Source organism: Malus domestica, chromosome 15 (assembly GCF_042453785.1).
Source record: "Malus domestica chromosome 15, GDT2T_hap1".
NCBI classification, from domain to species: domain Eukaryota; kingdom Viridiplantae; phylum Streptophyta; class Magnoliopsida; order Rosales; family Rosaceae; genus Malus; species Malus domestica.
Window position 1 is genome coordinate 50,605,528 of NC_091675.1, and position 18,346 is coordinate 50,623,873.

The following is an 18,346-nucleotide window of genomic DNA, read 5'->3' on the forward strand; positions in this document are numbered from 1 at the left end:
CTTTTACCTATTAATTTAGTCATGGTTTGATATAAAACAGTTGGATTTGATGTATTTTGTGTGAATTTTATAGAAGTTATTTTTTCGGAGAAAACTGGATTTTTTAGAAGAATTACAAGGAAAGCACGAAAGAATAACGAAGTGGACTGATGCTATGTGAGAGTGGTGCTGGAATTTGGGCTTTATCAAATTAAGTCCAATTTGGGCTTCATAAAAACGGCATGTGGATTAGAGAACAAAAGGGATGGGATAGAAGAAAAAAAGAAAGAAAAAAAAGTCCAACCGGGGGATGTACGGAACCGACCCTTCTCTCCAATTGCTGGGGAGTAGATGAGAAGCAGCCGCAAAGGGGGGATATAAGGAGATTCCAGCCTTCCAGTGGAAAAAAACGCTGGAGAGAAGGTGGCAGTTTTGGGGTTTATCGCATACGATTCCAGAATTGGGGTTTTGGGGTTTCTTTATGTTATCGAATTCATCCATGTTTGTGATTAGTTTAATCATGAACTAAGTCCTTTTGCTTGGATTAGGGTGTACTCTTATCATGAACATCTAATTCTTATTATTTCACATTGATCTCGGTTGTTTTCCATGTTGAGTAATTGTTATTGTGCTTTATCGTTATCAAATAACTGGCCATTATTTGTGTGAAGAACTAAATTGGGACTGACAGGTTGAGTTTAGTAGATTGCTTCTCATAACGATTACCATGAATTACATAATTGAGTAGACATACTGGTTATGATTTGTGTAGTATTGTGAAATTATCCATTTAGCGTAAAGGGATTCGATTATCTACTTCTGTGGCTAGACATAGCAATGGTAGATAGTTAGAAACACAGTTAGTATATTCTGAAAGGAAATATTGACGAATCAAGGGATAATTGCTAGCAACATGGGAAAAAATTGAGTTTAATATGAATAACGGGATTAGATGGGATTGAGAATGAGGAACCTGATGTCCTAGTGCTTCAATATATTAATTTTTCATAATTCATTCACTTTTACTTCGTGTTTGTTCAATTGATATTTTCAATTTCGTTTGGGTTTTTGCATATTTGAATTTGTCATCGTTATCCATCTTTTATTTAAGTTTAGTTTGAAGTCAATCTCAATAGTAAATTTAGGTAAATCCGATCCTTGTTTGAACGACACTCTACTTATCACTATATTACTTGGACGATATTGTACACTTGCAATTATCAACAACAATTACATCTGGCTCAAGAAGGTTCTCATCCTTTGATATCACACTGAAAAGTTTCATTGCCTCATCTACCTTCACATGACAAGAAAGTCCCATCAGTAACATGTTGTATGTAATTGTATCAGGCTGCTTCCCCTTACCCTTCATCATTTCGAAAATCTTAAAAGCCTCGTCCACCAAACCTTTCTTGCACAGTCCATCAATCATAACATTGTACGTTACAGTGTTAGGCTCTTCACCCTCGATAACATTAGACTGAATAGCTCCATGGCTTTTGTATCCCTTCTGTTGATGCACAAAATCAGTGAGGACTTTGGTACAACAGAAAGTGTTAAGTTTGTGACCTTCGCTAGATTGCTCCGGTCACTAGTGTGGATAAGTATGTAAATGGATAGAGACAGGGAAGCAAACACAAGATGTACGTGGTTCACCCAGATTGGCTACGTTCACGGAGTAGATGAGTTCTCATTAATTGTGAAGGGTTTACACAAGTACATAGGTTCAAGCTCTCCTTTGATGAGTACTAGTGAATGATTTGGTACAAATGACATTAGGAAATATTGTGAGAGAATGATCTCTATTTATAGAAGAGAGTTTCTAGTTTCATTCTGACATTGACACGTGTCGTGTTGTAATTGACTTCTGATGTTGACACGTGTCACGCTATGATTGGCTTCTGATGTCGACACGTGTCGCACTGTGGTTGGCTCCTGGTTGGAGGGAAACTCTTCTGGGTCATTGACAGTATAACGTTGACCGGTGCTCAGTAGTTTCGGGATTGGTCAAGTATGGTACAAACAGTGCTCCCCTAAGTTCCCGAGTGAGGGAAGCTCTTTGGTTGGGGACTTGCAAGATCCAAGCTATTGAGTAATCACGAAACTTCTAAGTACCGATGTGTGGTATCATTTTCACTTGCCTTATCTGTCTCAGATATGGATGGGGCATCTTCTCTGGAAGTACTTTTCCTCCATCTAGGGATGGTATCTTTAACCGATGAAGATGCACAAGGTAATGCATCAATTTCACTTGAAGCTTACTTGTAGTTTCGGGCTTGGTCAAGTGCGATACAAAACCTATAGTAGGAGTCCCCCAAGTCGCCGAGCTAGGAGATTTGCCGAAAGAGGTAACAGACAAGGTAAGCAATCAGACTTCCAAGCAAGCAACCTGGATCGGAGGTTCGACTTTGGCTTCTGGTTGATTGTTCTCATTCTCCTTGTGTCGTAAATAGCACCAAGGATAAGGAGAAGCAAATGGAGAAGATATGATATGAGATACTTTTGCTTTTGAAGAAGTAACTTTCCACAAGTTTATTCTTGAACTGGGCTGGAAGGTTTTCCGGTTTCCTCCAGAGTATAAGGCCGACTCAAGAATTTGAGGGTCAAAATAATTCCATCAAATCTAGAGTACGTTCGACCCTGATGATATGGGATACTTTTGCTTTTGACAAAGTAGTGGATGTATCGACACGTGTTTTGTTACGCTTGTCTCCACATGCTTCCTTGTATCCTTCTCACTTGCCCTATCTGTTCCTCAGGCAGATGTGGTATCTTCTCTGGAAGTATAAGATGTTGAAGATGAGTACTCGAGAGCAATGCCAGGTAAGTAATCAGGCAAGGGGTTCCAGGCAGTCAGTTCCTGACTGGAAGCTTGATTCCAAGTGCTGACTGATTATTATCTTTCTCTTTGTCTTGTAGGTAAAAACAAGGTCAAAGGAAAAGACAGGGAAAAAGCATGATATGGGATACTCTTGCTTTTAACCCTGATGATATGAGATACTCTTGCTCTGGTGTGGCTTGTTTGCAGAGGTATTATCGAGAGGAAAAAAAGATGAGTATTTCGAGAAACTCTGCTGAGAGTGCCCTCCCAAATGTGAAGAAAAGTTGAGCATTTTTTTTATTTGCAGGTTTGCCTGGATGTAGAGGATGGAGGTCGACATATATAGGATTCTCCCTAACAACAAGTAGTAGTGCTATTCCTTTACCCTTTTTTGTCATAGCAATGTAGTAGGAGCTGCAAGCTTCACGTGTTTTAACTTTGTCAGAGCAATTAGAAAAAGTGGTCTGTGGTATCTGGAAAGCTGATGTTGCGTGTGAAGATTGCAGACAAGCTTTATCCAAGGAAATCTGGCTCTCGAAGTTTGGAGAGCGGTGCCTCTTCGGTTTTCGAACAAGCAATCCTGTGGGGGATCTGGCTCTCGAGATTCAGAGAATTATGCCTATTTGATTTTTGAGAAAGCAATCTTGTTGGGGGTCTGGCTCTCGAGATTCGGAGGGCAGTACCTCTTCGATTTTTGAGCACATAATCCTGTTAGAAGTTTGGCTCTCGAGATTCGAAGAGTGGTGCCTCTTCGATTTTTTAGAAAGCAATCCTGTTGGGAGTCTGACTCTTGAGATTCAGAGAGCAGTGTCTCTTCGATTTTTGAGAAAGTAATCCTGTTGGGCGTCTGGCTCTCGAGATTCAGAGGCCGGTGCCTCTTCGATTTTTGAGCAACCAATCCTGTTGGGAGTCTGACTCTTGAGATTCGGAGAATAGTGTCTCTTCGATTTTTGGGAAAGTAATCATGTTGGGAGTTTGGCTCTCGAGATTCGGAGGGCGGTGCCTCTTCGATTTTTGAGCAAGCAATCTTGTTGAGAGTGTTTTCTCGAACGTGAGTAAAGGTTGGGCATTTTTGCCAGTCTGCCTTGCCAAGGAGCACGGAGGTTGACACACATTGAGACTTTCTAGTTATCAAGCAGTGGTGTTGTTCCTTTACCCTTGTGGGTAATAGTAGGGTAGCTGGACCTTCAAAATTTATGTGTCTAAACTTTGTCAGGGATATTTGGCAAAGTTATCTGTGGTACCCGAGGAAATGATGTTGCGTGTGGAAAGTGGTGCCTCTTCGGAATCCGGAGAGTGGTGCCTTTTCGATTTTTGAACCAACGACCGTGTTGCCCTTTCTTTTATAAGGGCACCAATTGTGTGCAAGAAGTACATTCAGAGAGTTATTGCTTGTAGGAATTTTCCCTTTACTTCAGAGATTTATTGCACCTAATTTCTCCTTCATCATTTCTAAGAATGTCTGGCCCACTTGACCGTCGTTTTGACTTGAACTTTGGTGAAGAGGCAGCCATGCCTTCTCAAGACAACATATGACGCCCATCCTTCTTATCCTTTACTGGTCCTCTTACCGTTGGGGACTCTATGATGAAGAATGATATGACTGCTGCGGTGGTGGCCAGGAACCTTCTCACTCCCAAAGATAACAGACTACTTTCCAAACGGTTTGATGAGTTGGCTGTTAAAGATTCTCTGGCTCTCAGTGTTCAGTGTGCAGGTTTTGTGTCTAATATGGCCCAACGCCTATTTGTTCGAACCCGCCAAGTTGAATCATTGGAGGCTGAAGTGATAAGTCTCAAACAGGAGATCAGAGGGCTCAAGCATGAGAATAAACAGTTGCACAGGCTCGCACATGACTATGCTACAAACATGAAGAGGAAGCTTGACCAGCTGTAGGAATCTGATGGTCAGATTTTGCTTGATCATCAGAGGTTTGTGGGTTTGTTCTAAAGGCATTTATTGCCTTCGTCTTCTAAGGCTGTACCGCGTAATGAAACTTCGAATGATCAACCTTCGGTGCCTTCTTCTTTTAGGGTTCTGCCCAATACTGAGGCTCCGAATGATCACCTTCCGGTGCTTACTCTCTCTAGGGCTCTGCCGACTGCTGAGACTTCTCATGAGCAACCTTTGTGAATGCTCCCTCTTGTTTGTTTATTTTGATTCATGTATATGTACATATTTGTAACTTATCGGAGATATCAATAAACAAGCTTTGCTTCATTTCAACATATTGTATTAAATACATTAAGGCCTTCTTCACTAAGTTCTTTGAATTTTTTCTTTTGTTGAAGTTTGTATATTGAACCTTTGAGAGTGAAGCATGTATGTTGAGGTAGTGCTCCCTTAATTTCCCGAGTGAGGAAAACTTCTTGGTTGGAGACTTGAAAAATCCAAGTCACTGAGTGGTCGTGAGACTTCTGAGTATCAAGATGCAGTAGCATATGGTAGGTGTCCCCCAAGTCTCCGGTCGAGGCAGTTGACAAATGAGGCATTTCCTTTCTAAGTGGTAGCCCAAAACTCCTCCTTCATATATATTTGTTATGAAAGTTGTTAGGCCCAAAGAAGATGAGGCCTAGGCAATTTTTATTTTTTTGAATTTTCGAATTTTTGAATTTTCGAATTTTTGAATTTTGAAATTTCTGAATATATATATATATATATATATATATATATATATTTAGCTTTGTTGTTGAAGCTTTGTTGGGCACTATGAATTGATTTTGCTTCTTACTATCTTGATCAAGATAGTGTGAAGCTTTTATAGGTGAAGCTTTTATAGGTGAAGCTTTTGTGTTGAAGCTTTGTAGGTGAAGCTTTGTAGGTGAAGCTTTTGTGGGTGAAACTTTTGTGGGTGAAGCTTTTGTAGGTGAAGTTTTTGTAGGTCAAGTTTTTATAGGTTGAGCTTTTGTCGGTGAAGCTTTTGTAGGTAAAGCTTTTGTGGGTCAAGCTTTTGTAGGTCAAGCTTTTGTGGGTCAAGCTTTTGTCGGTCAAGCTTTTGTGGGTGAAGGTTTTGTGGGTGAAGGTTTTGTGGGTCAAGCTTTTATGGTCAAGCTTTTGTAGGTGAAGGTTTTGTGGGTCAAGCCTTTGTGGGTGAAGCTTTTGTGTTGAAGCTTTTGTAGGTAAAGCTTTGGAGTTGAAGCTTTGTAGGTGAAGCTTTGGAGTTGAAGCTTTTGTTGGGTACCATGAATTGATTTTGCTTCACACTATCTTGATCAAGATAGTGTGAAGCTTTTGAGAATTTGTAGTTGTCCTCCATTGATGAAGCTTTTATTGGTGAAGCTTTTGTGGGTGAAGCTTTTGTGTTAAAGCTTTTGTAGGTGAAGCTTTGGAGTTGAAGCTTTTGTTGGGTACCATGAATTGATTTTGCTTCACACTATCTTGATCAAGATTGTGTGAAGCTTTTGAGAATTTGTAGTTGTCCTCCATTGATGAAGCTTTTGTTGGTGAAGCTTTTGTGGGTCAAGCTTTTGTGTTAAAGTTTTTGTAGGTGAAGCTTTGGAGTTGAAGCTTTATAGGTGAAGCTTTGGAGTTGAAGCTTTTGTTGGGTACCATGAATTATTTTGCTTCCACATTGTTGAGCAAGAGATTGTGATGCAAGCCACACTTTGTAGTAGTCGAAGGTTTGGATGAACCATATAAATTGAATTTGCTTCGAACAGTCTTGAATTTACTTCGAAAGTTTGAGAATTATAGTTGCCCTCCATTGATGAAGCTTTTGTTGGCACCAGAAATTGGTTTTGTTTCACACTGTCTTGATCAAGAGTGTGTGAAGCTTTTGAGAATTGTGGTTGAACTCATTTGATGAAGCTCTTGTTGGCACCATAAATTGGTTTTGCTTCACACTGTCTTGATCAAGAGTGTGAAGCTTTTGAGAATTGTGGTTGCCCTTCATTGATGAAGCTCTTGTTGGCACCATAAATTGGTTTTGCTTCACACTGTCTTGATCAAGAGTGTGTGAAGCTTTTGAGAATTGTGGTTGAACTCCTTTGATGAAGCTCTTGTTGGCACCATAAATTGGTTTTGCTTCACACTGTCTTAATCAAGAGTGTGTGAAACTTTTGAGAATTGTGGTTTCCCTCCATTGATGAAGCTCTTGTTGGCACCATAAATTGGTTTTGCTTCACACTGTCTTGATCAAGAGTGCGTGAAGCTTTTGAGAATTGTGGTTGAACTCCTTTGATGAAGCTCTTGTTGGCACTATAAATTGGTTTTGCTTCACACTGTCTTGATCAAGAGTGTGTAAAGCTTTCTACGAGTTGTAGTGTTTGCATTGTTACAGAGGGGAAATGTTTGAAGCAGATGCAAGAGGGCCGAATAGCTTGATCTTCGTATGCCATGCACTGAAGTTGTTGTTGGCTTGCAATAAGACTTTGTTGGTGACTATAACTCTTGTTGGGCATAAGTGCTGCCCTAGTTGAGTTGTCAAGCTTGAGTGTTTTTGATTATTTGTGAATGCTGGGAGTTCATATGTACAAGTTGTACCACTCGTCTTCTGGTAGATGGAATGAATGGTGAGTTGCTTTCATCACTTGGTTGGTGGTACGAAGGTGAGTTCCTTCATCACCTTTCATCATATTTCATCATCTGGTTGGTGGCACGAAGATGAGTTCTTTCTTCCCCTGGTTGGTGGCATGAATGGCAAGTTGCCAAATGATATTAGAGTACAGGTTGTACATTTTATCACCTGGTTGGTGGTATGAAGGAGAGTACGAGTTGTACATTTCATTACTTGGTTTGTGGCATAAAGATGAGTTCCTTCTTCACCTGGTTGGTGGCATGAGTGGCAAGTTGCCAAATGATATTAGAGTACGGGTTGTACATTTCATTACCTGGTTGGTGACATGAATGGCAAGTTGCCAAATGATATTAGAGTACGGGTTGTACATTTCATCACCTGGTTGGTGGCATGAAGGAGAGTACGGGTTGTACATTTCATCACCTAGTTGGTGGCATGAAGACGAGTTCATTCTTCACCTGGTTGGTGGCATGAGTGGCAAGTTGCCAAATGATATTAGAGTACAGATTGTACATTTCATCACCTAGTTGGTGGCATGAAGGAGAGTACGAGTTGTATATTTCATCACCTGGTTGGTGGCATGAAGATGAGTTCCTTCTTCACCTGGTTGGTGGCATGAGTGGCAAGTTGCCAAATGATATTAGAGTACGGGTTGTACATTTCATCACTTGGTTGGTGGCATGAAGATAAGTTCCTTCTTCATATTTCATCACCTGGTTGGTGAGAATAAGGGCAAGGTTTCTAGGCATATTGTAGCAAGTGTCGAATGACACAAAGTATGTTGAACCCTTTCAAAGCAAAGTTGGCTTATGTATGAATGTGTTGGAATGTATGATTGAACGAATATACTGTGAAGCTGTTCGTTTATTTGTATAGTCTTGTTGACATATACTTAGACTTTGTTTCATGTTGGAAGCATTCATGTTGAAGCTTTGAACCCGAGTGTTTCATTGCTAGGAATGTAAGAGGATTAGGACCGAGTTGTCTAAATCACCTGTTTATTGAATCCATGCCAAATAGTCTTCGTTACATAGGATGCCGAACGGCTGAAACTTAACACTTGTACAATGTGAGTTTACTTGTAATTGTACTTCAAGTGATCAGCGTTCCATGGATGGCCAAGGATCAGCGGTCGAGGGAGTTTACAAATGAGGCATTTCCTTTCTAAGTGGTAGCCCAAAACTCATTTTTCATATATATTTGTTATGAAAGTTGTTAGGCCTAAAGAAGAGGAGGCCTACGCAATTTGTTTTTTTTTCGAATTATTATTATTATTTTTTTTTGAATTTTCCAATTTTTGAATTTTCGAATTTCCGAAAAAAAAGTTATATATACATGTATATATATTTTAAAGCTTTGTAGGTGAAGCTTTGATGTTGAAGCTTTGTAGGTGAAGCTTTGTTGGGCACCATGAATTGATTTTGCTTCACACTATCTTGACCAAGATAGTGTGAAGCTTTTGTAGGTGAAGCTTTTGTGTTGAAGTTTTGTAGGTGAAGCTTTTGTGGGTCAAGCTTTTGTAGGTGAAGCTTTTGTAGGTGAAGCTTTTGTGGGTCAAGCTTTTATGGGTCAAGCTTTTATGGGTCAAGCATTTGTGGGTGAAGCTTTTGTAGGTCAAGCTTTGTTGGGCACCATGAATTGATTTTGCTTCACACTATCTTGATCAAGATAATGTGAAGCTTTTGTAGGTAAAGCTTTTGTAGGTTAAGCTTTTATGGGTCAAGCTTTTGCAGGTGAAGCTTTTGTGGGTCAAACTTTTGTAGGTCAAGCTTTTGTTGGGTACCATGAATTGATTTTGCTTCACACTATCTCACACTATCTTGATCAAGATAGTGTGAAGCTTTTGAGAATTTGTAGTTGTCCTCCATTGATGAAGCTTTTGTTGGTGAAGCTTTGGAGTTGAAGCTTTGTAGGTGAAGCTTTGGAGTTGAAGCTTTTGTTGGGTACCATGAATTGATTTTGCTTCACACTATCTTGATCAAGATAGTGTGAAGCTTTTGAGAATTTGTAGTTGTCCTCCATTGATGAAGCTTTGTTGAATTTCTTTTTTTTTTTTTTTTGGGAAACTAGAAATTTGAAAATGTGAGAGAGACAACATATACAAATTTTGCTTCCACATTGTTGAGCAAGAGATTGTGATGCAAGCCACACCTTGTAGTAGTCGAATGTTTGGATGAACCATATAAATTGAATTTGCTTCGAAGGTCTGAGAATTGTAGTTGCCCTCCATTGATGAAGCTTTTGTTGGCACCATAAATTGGTTTTGCTTCACACTGTCTTGATCAAGAATGTGTGAAGCTTTTGAGAATTGTGGTTGAACTCCTTTGATGAAACTTTTGTTGGCACCATAAATTGGTTTTGCTTCACATTGTCTTGATTAAAAGTGTGTGAAGCTTTTGAGAATTGTGGTTGAACTCCTTTGATGAAGCTTTTGTGGGCATCATAAATTGGTTTTGCTTCACACTGTCTTGATCAAGAGTGTGTGAAGCTTTTGAGAATTGTGGTTGCCCTCCATTGATGAAGCTCTTGTTGGCATTTTAAATTGGTTTTGCTTCACACTGTCTTGATCAAGAGTGTGTGAAGCTTTTGAGAATTATGGTTAAACTCCTTTGATGAAGCTCTTGTTGGCATCAAAAATTCGTTTTGCTTCACACTATCTTGATCAAGAGTGTGTGAAGCTTTTGAGAATTGTGGTTGCCCTCCATTAATGAAGCTCTTGTTGGCACCATAAATTGGTTTTGCTTCACACTGTCTTGATCAAAAGTGTGTGAAGCTTTTGAGAATTGTGGTTGCCCTCAATTGATGAAGCTCTTGTTAGCACCATAAATTGGTTTTGCATTTCATCACCTGGTTGGTGGCATGAAGGAGAGTACAGGTTGTACATTTCATCACCTGGTTGGTGGCATGAAGATAAGTTCCTTCTTCACTTGGTTGGTGGCATGAGTGGCAAGTTGCTAAATGATATTAGAGTACGGGTTGTACATTTCATCATCTGTTTTGTGGCATGAAGGAGAGTACAGGTTGTACATTTCATCACCTGGTTGGTGGCATGAATGGCAAGTAGCCAAATGATATTAGAGTACGGGTTGTACATTTCATCACTTGGTTGGTGGCATGAATGAGAGTACGGGTTGTACATTTCATCACCTGGTTGGTGGCATGAAGATGAGTTCCTTCTTCACCTGGTTGGTGGCATGAGTGGCAAGTTGCCAAATGATATTAGAGTACAGGTTGTATATTTCATCACCTGGTTGGTGAGAATAAAGGCAAGGTGTCTAGGCACATTGTAGCAAGTGTCGAATGACACAAAATATGTTAAACCCTGTCAAAGCACAGTTGGCTTATGTATGAATGTGTTGGAATGTATGATTGAACGAATATACTGTGAAGTTGTTCGTTTATTTGTATAGTCTTGCTGACATATACTTAGACTTTGTTTCATATTGGAAGCATTCATGTTGAAGCTTTGAACCTGAGTGTTTCATTGATAGGAATGTAAGAGGATTATGATCGAGTTGTCTAAATCACCTGTTTATTGAATTCATGCCAAATAGTCTTCGTTACATAGGATGCCGAACGGCTGAAGCTTAACACTTGTACAATGTGAGTTTACTTGTAATAGTACTTCAAGTGATCATCGTTCCATGGATGGCCAAGGGTCTTGCCATCGGAGCTTCTAAGCTTGTAGGAGCCAGGGCGACTGATGCCAACAACTTCAAACGGTCTTTCCCAGTTTGGACTACGTGTTACTTCACTCGGGACTCTGTCGCAGAGTAATCTTTTCTTCAATACCAGTCCCTCACTTTGAAAGAACGAGGTTTGACCCTTGAGTCATAGTAGTTGGAGATGCGCTGGTTGTAGGCGACATTCCTCAAGTGAGCCTGGTTTCTGTGTTCCTCGACTAGATCTAAGTTGAGGGTAAGTTGTTTGTCATTTTCGCTTTGCACGTAGTTCTGGAGTCGGAACGTTGCTTGCTCAAGCTCAACTGGGACAACTGCCTCTGTACCAAAGGCAAGTGAGAATGGGTTTCTCCTATTGATGTCAGATACGAAGTACAGTATGACCAAAGAACTTGGGGTACAAATTCTGGCCAACAACCTTTAGCCTTGTCCAAGCTGCTTTTCAAAGTTCGCTTGATTATTTTGTTGATAGCTTCAACTTGTCCATTAAACTGGAGATGAGCTGGGAAGGCAAAACATAAGTTGATGTTGAACTTAGAGCAGAACATCCTGAACTTATTGTTGTCGAACTGTTACTCGTTATCAGTGACTATCGCATTGGGAATGCCGAATCTGCAAAGGATGTTCTTCCATACGAAGTCTTCTATTTTTTCCTCAGTAATGGTTGCCAATGGTTCTACTTTGGCCCACTTTGTGAAGTAGTCAACTGCAACGATTGCATAGCGAACTTTGCCCTTCCCTGCATGCATTGGGCCGATCAAATCAAGTCCCCATTGGGCGAAGGGCCAAGGGCTGATCATAGGAGTGAGCGGCTCAGGAGGGGAGTGAGGAATAGTTGCGTACCGTTGACACTTATCACATGAGCAGGATATTCTGATGGCATCTTGGTGGGGTGTTAGCCAGTAATATCCTTGGCAAAAAGCCTTGTGTGCTAGGGATCGAGATTCAGCATGATCTTATCAGACTCCTTCATGTATTTCCCGAATGACAGTTTTCACCTATGCGGGCGTAAGGCATCTTAAGTATGGTAGGTTAAAACTCTGCTTGTAGAGTTCGTCATTAATGATCAAGTAACTGGTAGCCTTGTATCGAATTTACTTAGCTTGGACTTTGTCATTTAGAAGGGTGTCATGAGTAAGGAATCTATAAATCGAGGTAATCCAACTATCCCCCTGTTGTAAGTTGCATACTTCCTCAGCCATGGTGCTTGGTGCTGCCAACAATTCAACCTGAATTTTTCTCCCAATCTTGTCTTCCATCGCTGAGGTGAGGCGAGCCAAAGCATCTGCATGACTGTTTACCGCTCGAGGAATTTGGGTGATCTGGTAGTGGAAATGCTTGAGCAACAATTGTGTTTGTGCCAGATATACTGCCATTGAGCTATCCTTAGCATTAAAGTTGTTGGTGACCTGGTTAACCACCAATTGGGAGTCACTGAAGATGTCAATTTGTTTAACCCCAAGGTGTTTGGGCAAACGTAAGCCTGCTAGGAGGGCTTCATATTCGGCCTCATTGTTCGACGCCTTGTATTTGAAACGAATAGCATACTCCATTGCCACTTTGTCAAGGGTTGTAAGAACTAGTCCTGCTCCACAACCCTATTAATTGGATGAGCCATCAACACATAGGCTCCATGATGGGGCTGTTAGTTCTGTTTTCTGAGCTTCCGAGGGTAATGAAACCATTTCTTTAGGCGTAGAAACAATGTTAATAGGATATGTGAAGTCGGCGATGAAGTCTGCCACTGCTTGGCCCTTCTCAGCTGGCTTTGGTTGGTAGGAGATGTCAAACTCACCCAATGTTATCGCCCATTTGATCATTCACCCGGAAATGTCAGGACTTTGGAGTATCTGTCTAAGAGGATGATTGGCAAGTACGATGATGGAGTATGCTTGGAAGTAAGGGTGAAGTTTTCGAGCAAACCTGACTAATGCTAGAGCCAATTTCTCAATGTTGGAGTATCGTGTCTCCGCATCTTGTAAGGCCTTACTAGCGTAATAGACAGGCCGTTCAACATTACCATCATTTCGAATGAGAACAAAACTTACTGCTGAAGCCGATACCGACAGATAGATAATGAGAGTGTCACCAACCTCAGGTTTGGAGAGTAGATGGGCTTTACTCAGGTAGTCTTTGAGGTTCTTGAACGCCTCAGCACATTCATCAGTCCATGTAATGTACTTCTTACTTCCCTTAAGTGCTTTGAAGAAAGGAACACATCTGTCTGTGGCCTTAGAGATGAACCTAGTTAAGGCTGCCACTTTGCCAGTAAGGCTTTGGATGTCTTTTGAAGTTACCGGTTCCTTCATGTCGATGATTTCTTTGATCTTCTCGGGATTAGCCTCAATGCCTCGTTGGCTTATCATGAAGCCTAAGAATTTGCCAGAGCCTACGCCAAAGGCACATTTGTTAGGGTTCAACCTCATTCAATATCTCTTCAGAATGGTGAAAGTTTCAGATAAGTTGGTGATGTGTTGGTCAGCATGTTTGCTCTTAACTAGCATATCATCAATGTAAACTTCCATGCTCTTCCCAATCTGCTCGGCGAACATTGAATTGACTAGTCTTTGATAAGTCGCTCATGCATTCTTTAGGCCGAAGGGTATGACTTTATAGCAACATAGTCCCCTGTCAGTAGTGAAGGTTGTGTGTTCTTGGTCCAGAGGGTTCATGAGGATTTGGTTGTATCCTGAGTAAGCATCCATGAAGCTCAGGAGTTCACACCTTGTTGTAGAGTCTATTAGTCTGTCTATGAGAGGAAGAGGAAAGCTATCATTCGGGAATTATTTGTTTAGGTCGGTGTAATCGACACACATTCTCTACAAGACCTTTTGGAGCAGGAAACTTTCCTTGGTCGGATTCTTCTTAACAAGGACAACATTTGCTACCCACGTTGGATAATTGACTTGCGGACGAAGCCTATGCCTTTGAGTTTTTGACTTCTGCCTTCATTGCCTCGTACCGTTCAGCGTCATAGGATCTTCGATTCTGTCTCACTGGCTTGGTCTTGGGGTCAATACTTAAGCGATGACAGATGATATCGGGAGAGATCCCTGGCATGTCATCGTATGACCAGGTGAAGACCTTAGTGTTCTCTTGCAAAAAAGAGATCAATGCCAACTGAATAGGTGGTGACAAGGTGGTGCCAATCTTCACCATATGATCCAGATAATCTTTTGAGATAGAGATCTTCTCCAACTCTTCAGTGGGTTGTGCTTGCTGGGTGAAAGAGTCATCTCGATGATCGTCGAATTGATTGTTGCTACCGTGAAGATCCAAGTTGGCGTCGTCTGGGCTGGTCTTTATGACTTGGTTATGTATAGAAAAGGTTTCCTTGGGCACATCCAGGTGTTGTTGCTTGACCGAAGTGTTGTAACTTGATCGTGCACTAAATTGATCTCCTGTGATGTAACCATTGCCATAGAGGGTTGGAAATTTCATCAACAACATATGTGTGGATACCATAGCCTTGAGATCATTGATGCCTGTGCGTCCCAAGATGACATTGTATACCGTTAGGCAATCAAGCACCAGGAAGTTAGTGGAAATGGTAGCTATGTAAGGGCCTGTACCAATGGTGAAAGGTAAATGTATGCTCCCCAAAGGTTGCACGATATCACCGGAGAAGCTTATCAGAGGGGAAATCGAGTGATCGAGCAAGTGTTCAGCTACATTAAGTGCCCTAAAAGCTTCGGCAAACATGATATTGACCGAAGCCCCCGTGTTTACCAGGATTCATCGTACTTCAAAGTTGGCTATGTGAGCTTCCACGATCAGTGGGTCATTGTGAGGGTAGATGATACCTCTTTCTTTCTCAGGGTAGAAACATATTGGATCCCAGTTAGGCTTTTGATGCTTGCCTCTCCTGATGTCTTTCACGTGAAACATTTGGTGGCCAGACTTTAAAGCTCGTTCACTATTTTTCATGGCCCTGTTGGAAGATTTAGATATGGGTGTGCCACCACTTATGGAATATATCACATTCACCTGGCGTTGGTTACGGTTACCCATTGGAGGGTGAATGAGGAATTGATCAATTTTTCCTTCACGTGCCAAAGCTTCAATATGATCACGAATGGTGATACACTTCTCGTCGTCATGGCCGTTATACTCGTGGTAGAAACAAAACGTGCCTGTGTTCTTCGTAGACTTGTAATCCGGGTGCCTCGGCTTTGGCTTCGGTATCAGGTGTGCTATGCTGGGGTAAATGGCCATGCATGTGGTGTTCAAAGGTGTGTATGCCTCATACCTCGAGGTAGGGACTGTCCTGACACGTGCTTGACCCACTGTGTTGACTGTCTGGGGTCGGGGATTATCGTGGTGATACCCTTGGTTATTGCGGTAGTGTCCTTTACTCCTTGTACTAAAATGAGACTGGTGAGGATGGAAATCTTTCCTTTTGCCCTGAGATTGATATGTCTGTTGACTTGGCAAAGTATTAAGTAAGGCAGGGGGAGACACCGCCATCGTTTAGAAGGTCGAGGTCTTCTTATTTGGTTGAATCTGGCTTTCACTCCCTACTTGCTAATAAGGGGTGGCTGTAGGGGGGTTTCCCTTGATATGTTTTTGCCTCGGCGGAGGCATGGTTGTAAGTTTGTGCCATCACCTCAGAGTAAGTCTTCCAAGTGTTGGCATTGATCATGTACTTGAAGAAATAATCACGTAGGCCTGCCGTGAAGGCTTTGAGGGCGGTCTTGTCATCTACCTCAGCGCAGCGAGAATACTCATGGCTGAAGCGATCGGCATACTCTCGTAGTGACTCGTCTGGCTTCTGGCGAATAGTGTACAAGTCATCTGCAGAATGCAAGCGATCGGTCTGGAAAATGTGTTGAGAAACAAACAGTTTCCTCAATTCCTCAAATGAGTCTATCGTCTCAGGTGGAAGACGGCAATACCAATTTAGAGCTCCGCCAAAGAGGGTAGAAGGGAAGAGAAGACATCGCTCTTCGTCGGTGTGCATCTGGTATGCCATTGTGGACTTAAAGAGGTTAAGGTGTTCAATCGGGTCCTCCTTTTCAGTATAGAGTTGCAAGCCAAGCTTCTGCTTTGTCTTTGCTTGAAGGGGGTGTCGATGATCCTCATTGTAAGCGGGTCAGGCCTAGGTTGGTTCCAATCAGGTATCTCAGCTTGTCGTTCGGCCTTCAACTTGTTTACTTCCTTAAGAAGCTGTAGGACAAGAGGGTCCTGAGTGGAGTCATGTACCACTAGAGCTTTCTTTCGTAAATCTCCATCTCCTCTTAGAAGTAGGAAGGTTTGATCAAGAGCATGTGTTTTTTCCCTGGACTCGCCGTACTGACTTTCAAGGTATGTCTGTCGAAACATCTCTGAGTCCCTTATACCTTCATGTTTCTCTAGGATTTGTTGCCCCTTCCCTAAATTGGTAGCCAGCCTGGGACGTGAGAGGGGACCGAGCCTTTCAGAAACCCTTAGGTCATTGATCTTCGAGCTTATGTGGAAGGGATTCTCTCGACGTTGCTTTAGAAAGTCTCGGCAGTCACGATAAACAGCTTTCGATCCTTCCAACCTTTCTACAAGAATGTGTCTTCTTCCACTTCTTTTGCTTCGGGTCGAAGCAGCTGGGTTGAGAGAAGTCTCATATTGATCAATGTTTTGATGATTAGCTCGCTCCTCATCAGGGATACCCATGTCGAAGGAAGGTGACCCTCCTTGTTGGGAGGCATCCAGATGATGGTTGATGTCCACAGGGGTAACGAGTTCGCGTGTTTGAGTACGCCTAGTTTTGTGGAGCATCTCAAAGAGCTTATCATACTGCTCCTGGAGAACCTCATTCTTCATTGTTATCTTGTTGTTTTGAGATTCTAGCTCATCGACTTTAGCTTGAAGAGCAACCTTCTTTCCTTCATTCTTTCGTTGTTTCACACTTGGTGCAAGAGGGGTGTCATTCTGTGTGCTGTGGCTTCCTTCACTCCCCATGTTGGAGAAGGATGCCTGGTCAAAAGAGAGTGTACGAATGGTGAAAACCAGCTTAACAAAGCTGAAGAGAGTGAGAATAAGTGTCGTTCCCACAGACGGCGCCAAATGTTAATGCACAAAATCAGTGAGGACTTTGGTACAACAGAAAGTGTTAAGTTTGTGACCTTCACTAGATTGCTCCGGTCACTAATGTGGATAAGTATGTAAATGGATAGAGACAGGGAAGCAAACACAAGATGTACGTGGTTCACCCAGATTGGCTACGTCAACGGAGTAGATGAGTTCTCATTAATTGTGAAGGGTTTACACAAGTACATAGGTTCAAGCTCTCATTTGGTGAGTACTAGTGAATGATTTGGTACAAATGACATTAGGAAATATTGTGAGAGAATGATCTCTATTTATAGAAGAGAGTTTCTAGTTTCATTTTGACATTGACACATGTCGTGTTGTGATTGACTTCTGATGTTGACACGTGCTATGATTGGCTTCTGATGTCAACATGTGTCGTGCTATGATTGGCCTCCTGGTTGGAGGGAAACTCTTCTGGGTCATTGATGGTATAACGTTGACCGATACTCAGTAGTTTCGAGAATGGTCAAGTATGGTACAAACACATTCCATTTTTGAAAAGCCCGTCAAGTAAGCCTATATAAGTAACAACATCAAGGCGAACTCCATACTCTATCATATCATTTAACATCGCGGTGGCTTCTTTCCATTTCCCCATCTTGGATAGATTATTTATGAAACAATTATATGTAACCACATTAGGAGGAATACCCTTCTTTAACATCTCATCAAAAATTTCTTTGCCTATATCAAAACTCCCTTTATCACAAAAAGCACTTATAATGGTATTGTACACACTACAACATCCGCTTCCAAACCTTTTCACTTCAATTCCTCGAACAAACCCATCGCCTCATCTACTCAACAATCCTTGCAAAATCCATTGATCAAAGTGCTGTATGTCTTCACATTCGGGTCAGATTCAGACAATTCCATATCAACCAGCAACTCCGTTGCTTCTTTCAAAATTTTAGCCCTGCAAAGTCCATTTATAAGAGTGTTGTAACTAACAATATCCGGGGTTACATAATTTCTTCCCGTTACACGAAACAACTCCATTGCCTTGTTAACCTCATCGTTAGCGCACAAACCCTTCAATGTAAGATTCAGAACATACGGACTCAACTGAAATCCACGCTTTAACAACAACCCCAATACCCTGGGTGCAAATTCGGGGTGATGGGTGTTAACAAAACAAGCAACTAAACAACTCAATGATATAAAACTCGGACGAACACCAACATGAAACATCTTACAATAAACCCGAAAACGCCAATTCATAATTTTTCGACTTTGTGAGAGCGTGCAAGAGCAAATTGCAGGCTGCCCCAGAAGGCAAGCTGT

The 18,346-nt window shown here is 41.6% G+C and overlaps 1 protein-coding gene across 1 annotated transcript; it reads right to left on the reverse strand.

Moving 5' to 3' along the window:
• Positions 1-1,168: 1,168 nt before the first annotated feature.
• On the reverse strand, positions 1,169-18,253 carry LOC114821433 (pentatricopeptide repeat-containing protein At4g28010-like). Its single transcript, XM_029093535.2, has 3 exons — positions 17,869-18,253; positions 17,697-17,761; positions 1,169-1,489 (listed from the first exon to the last, which is right to left on the reverse strand). Exons 1-3 carry the CDS (start codon positions 18,251-18,253, stop codon positions 1,169-1,171), a joined length of 771 nt encoding a protein of 256 aa, XP_028949368.2.
• Positions 18,254-18,346: the final 93 nt, after the last annotated feature.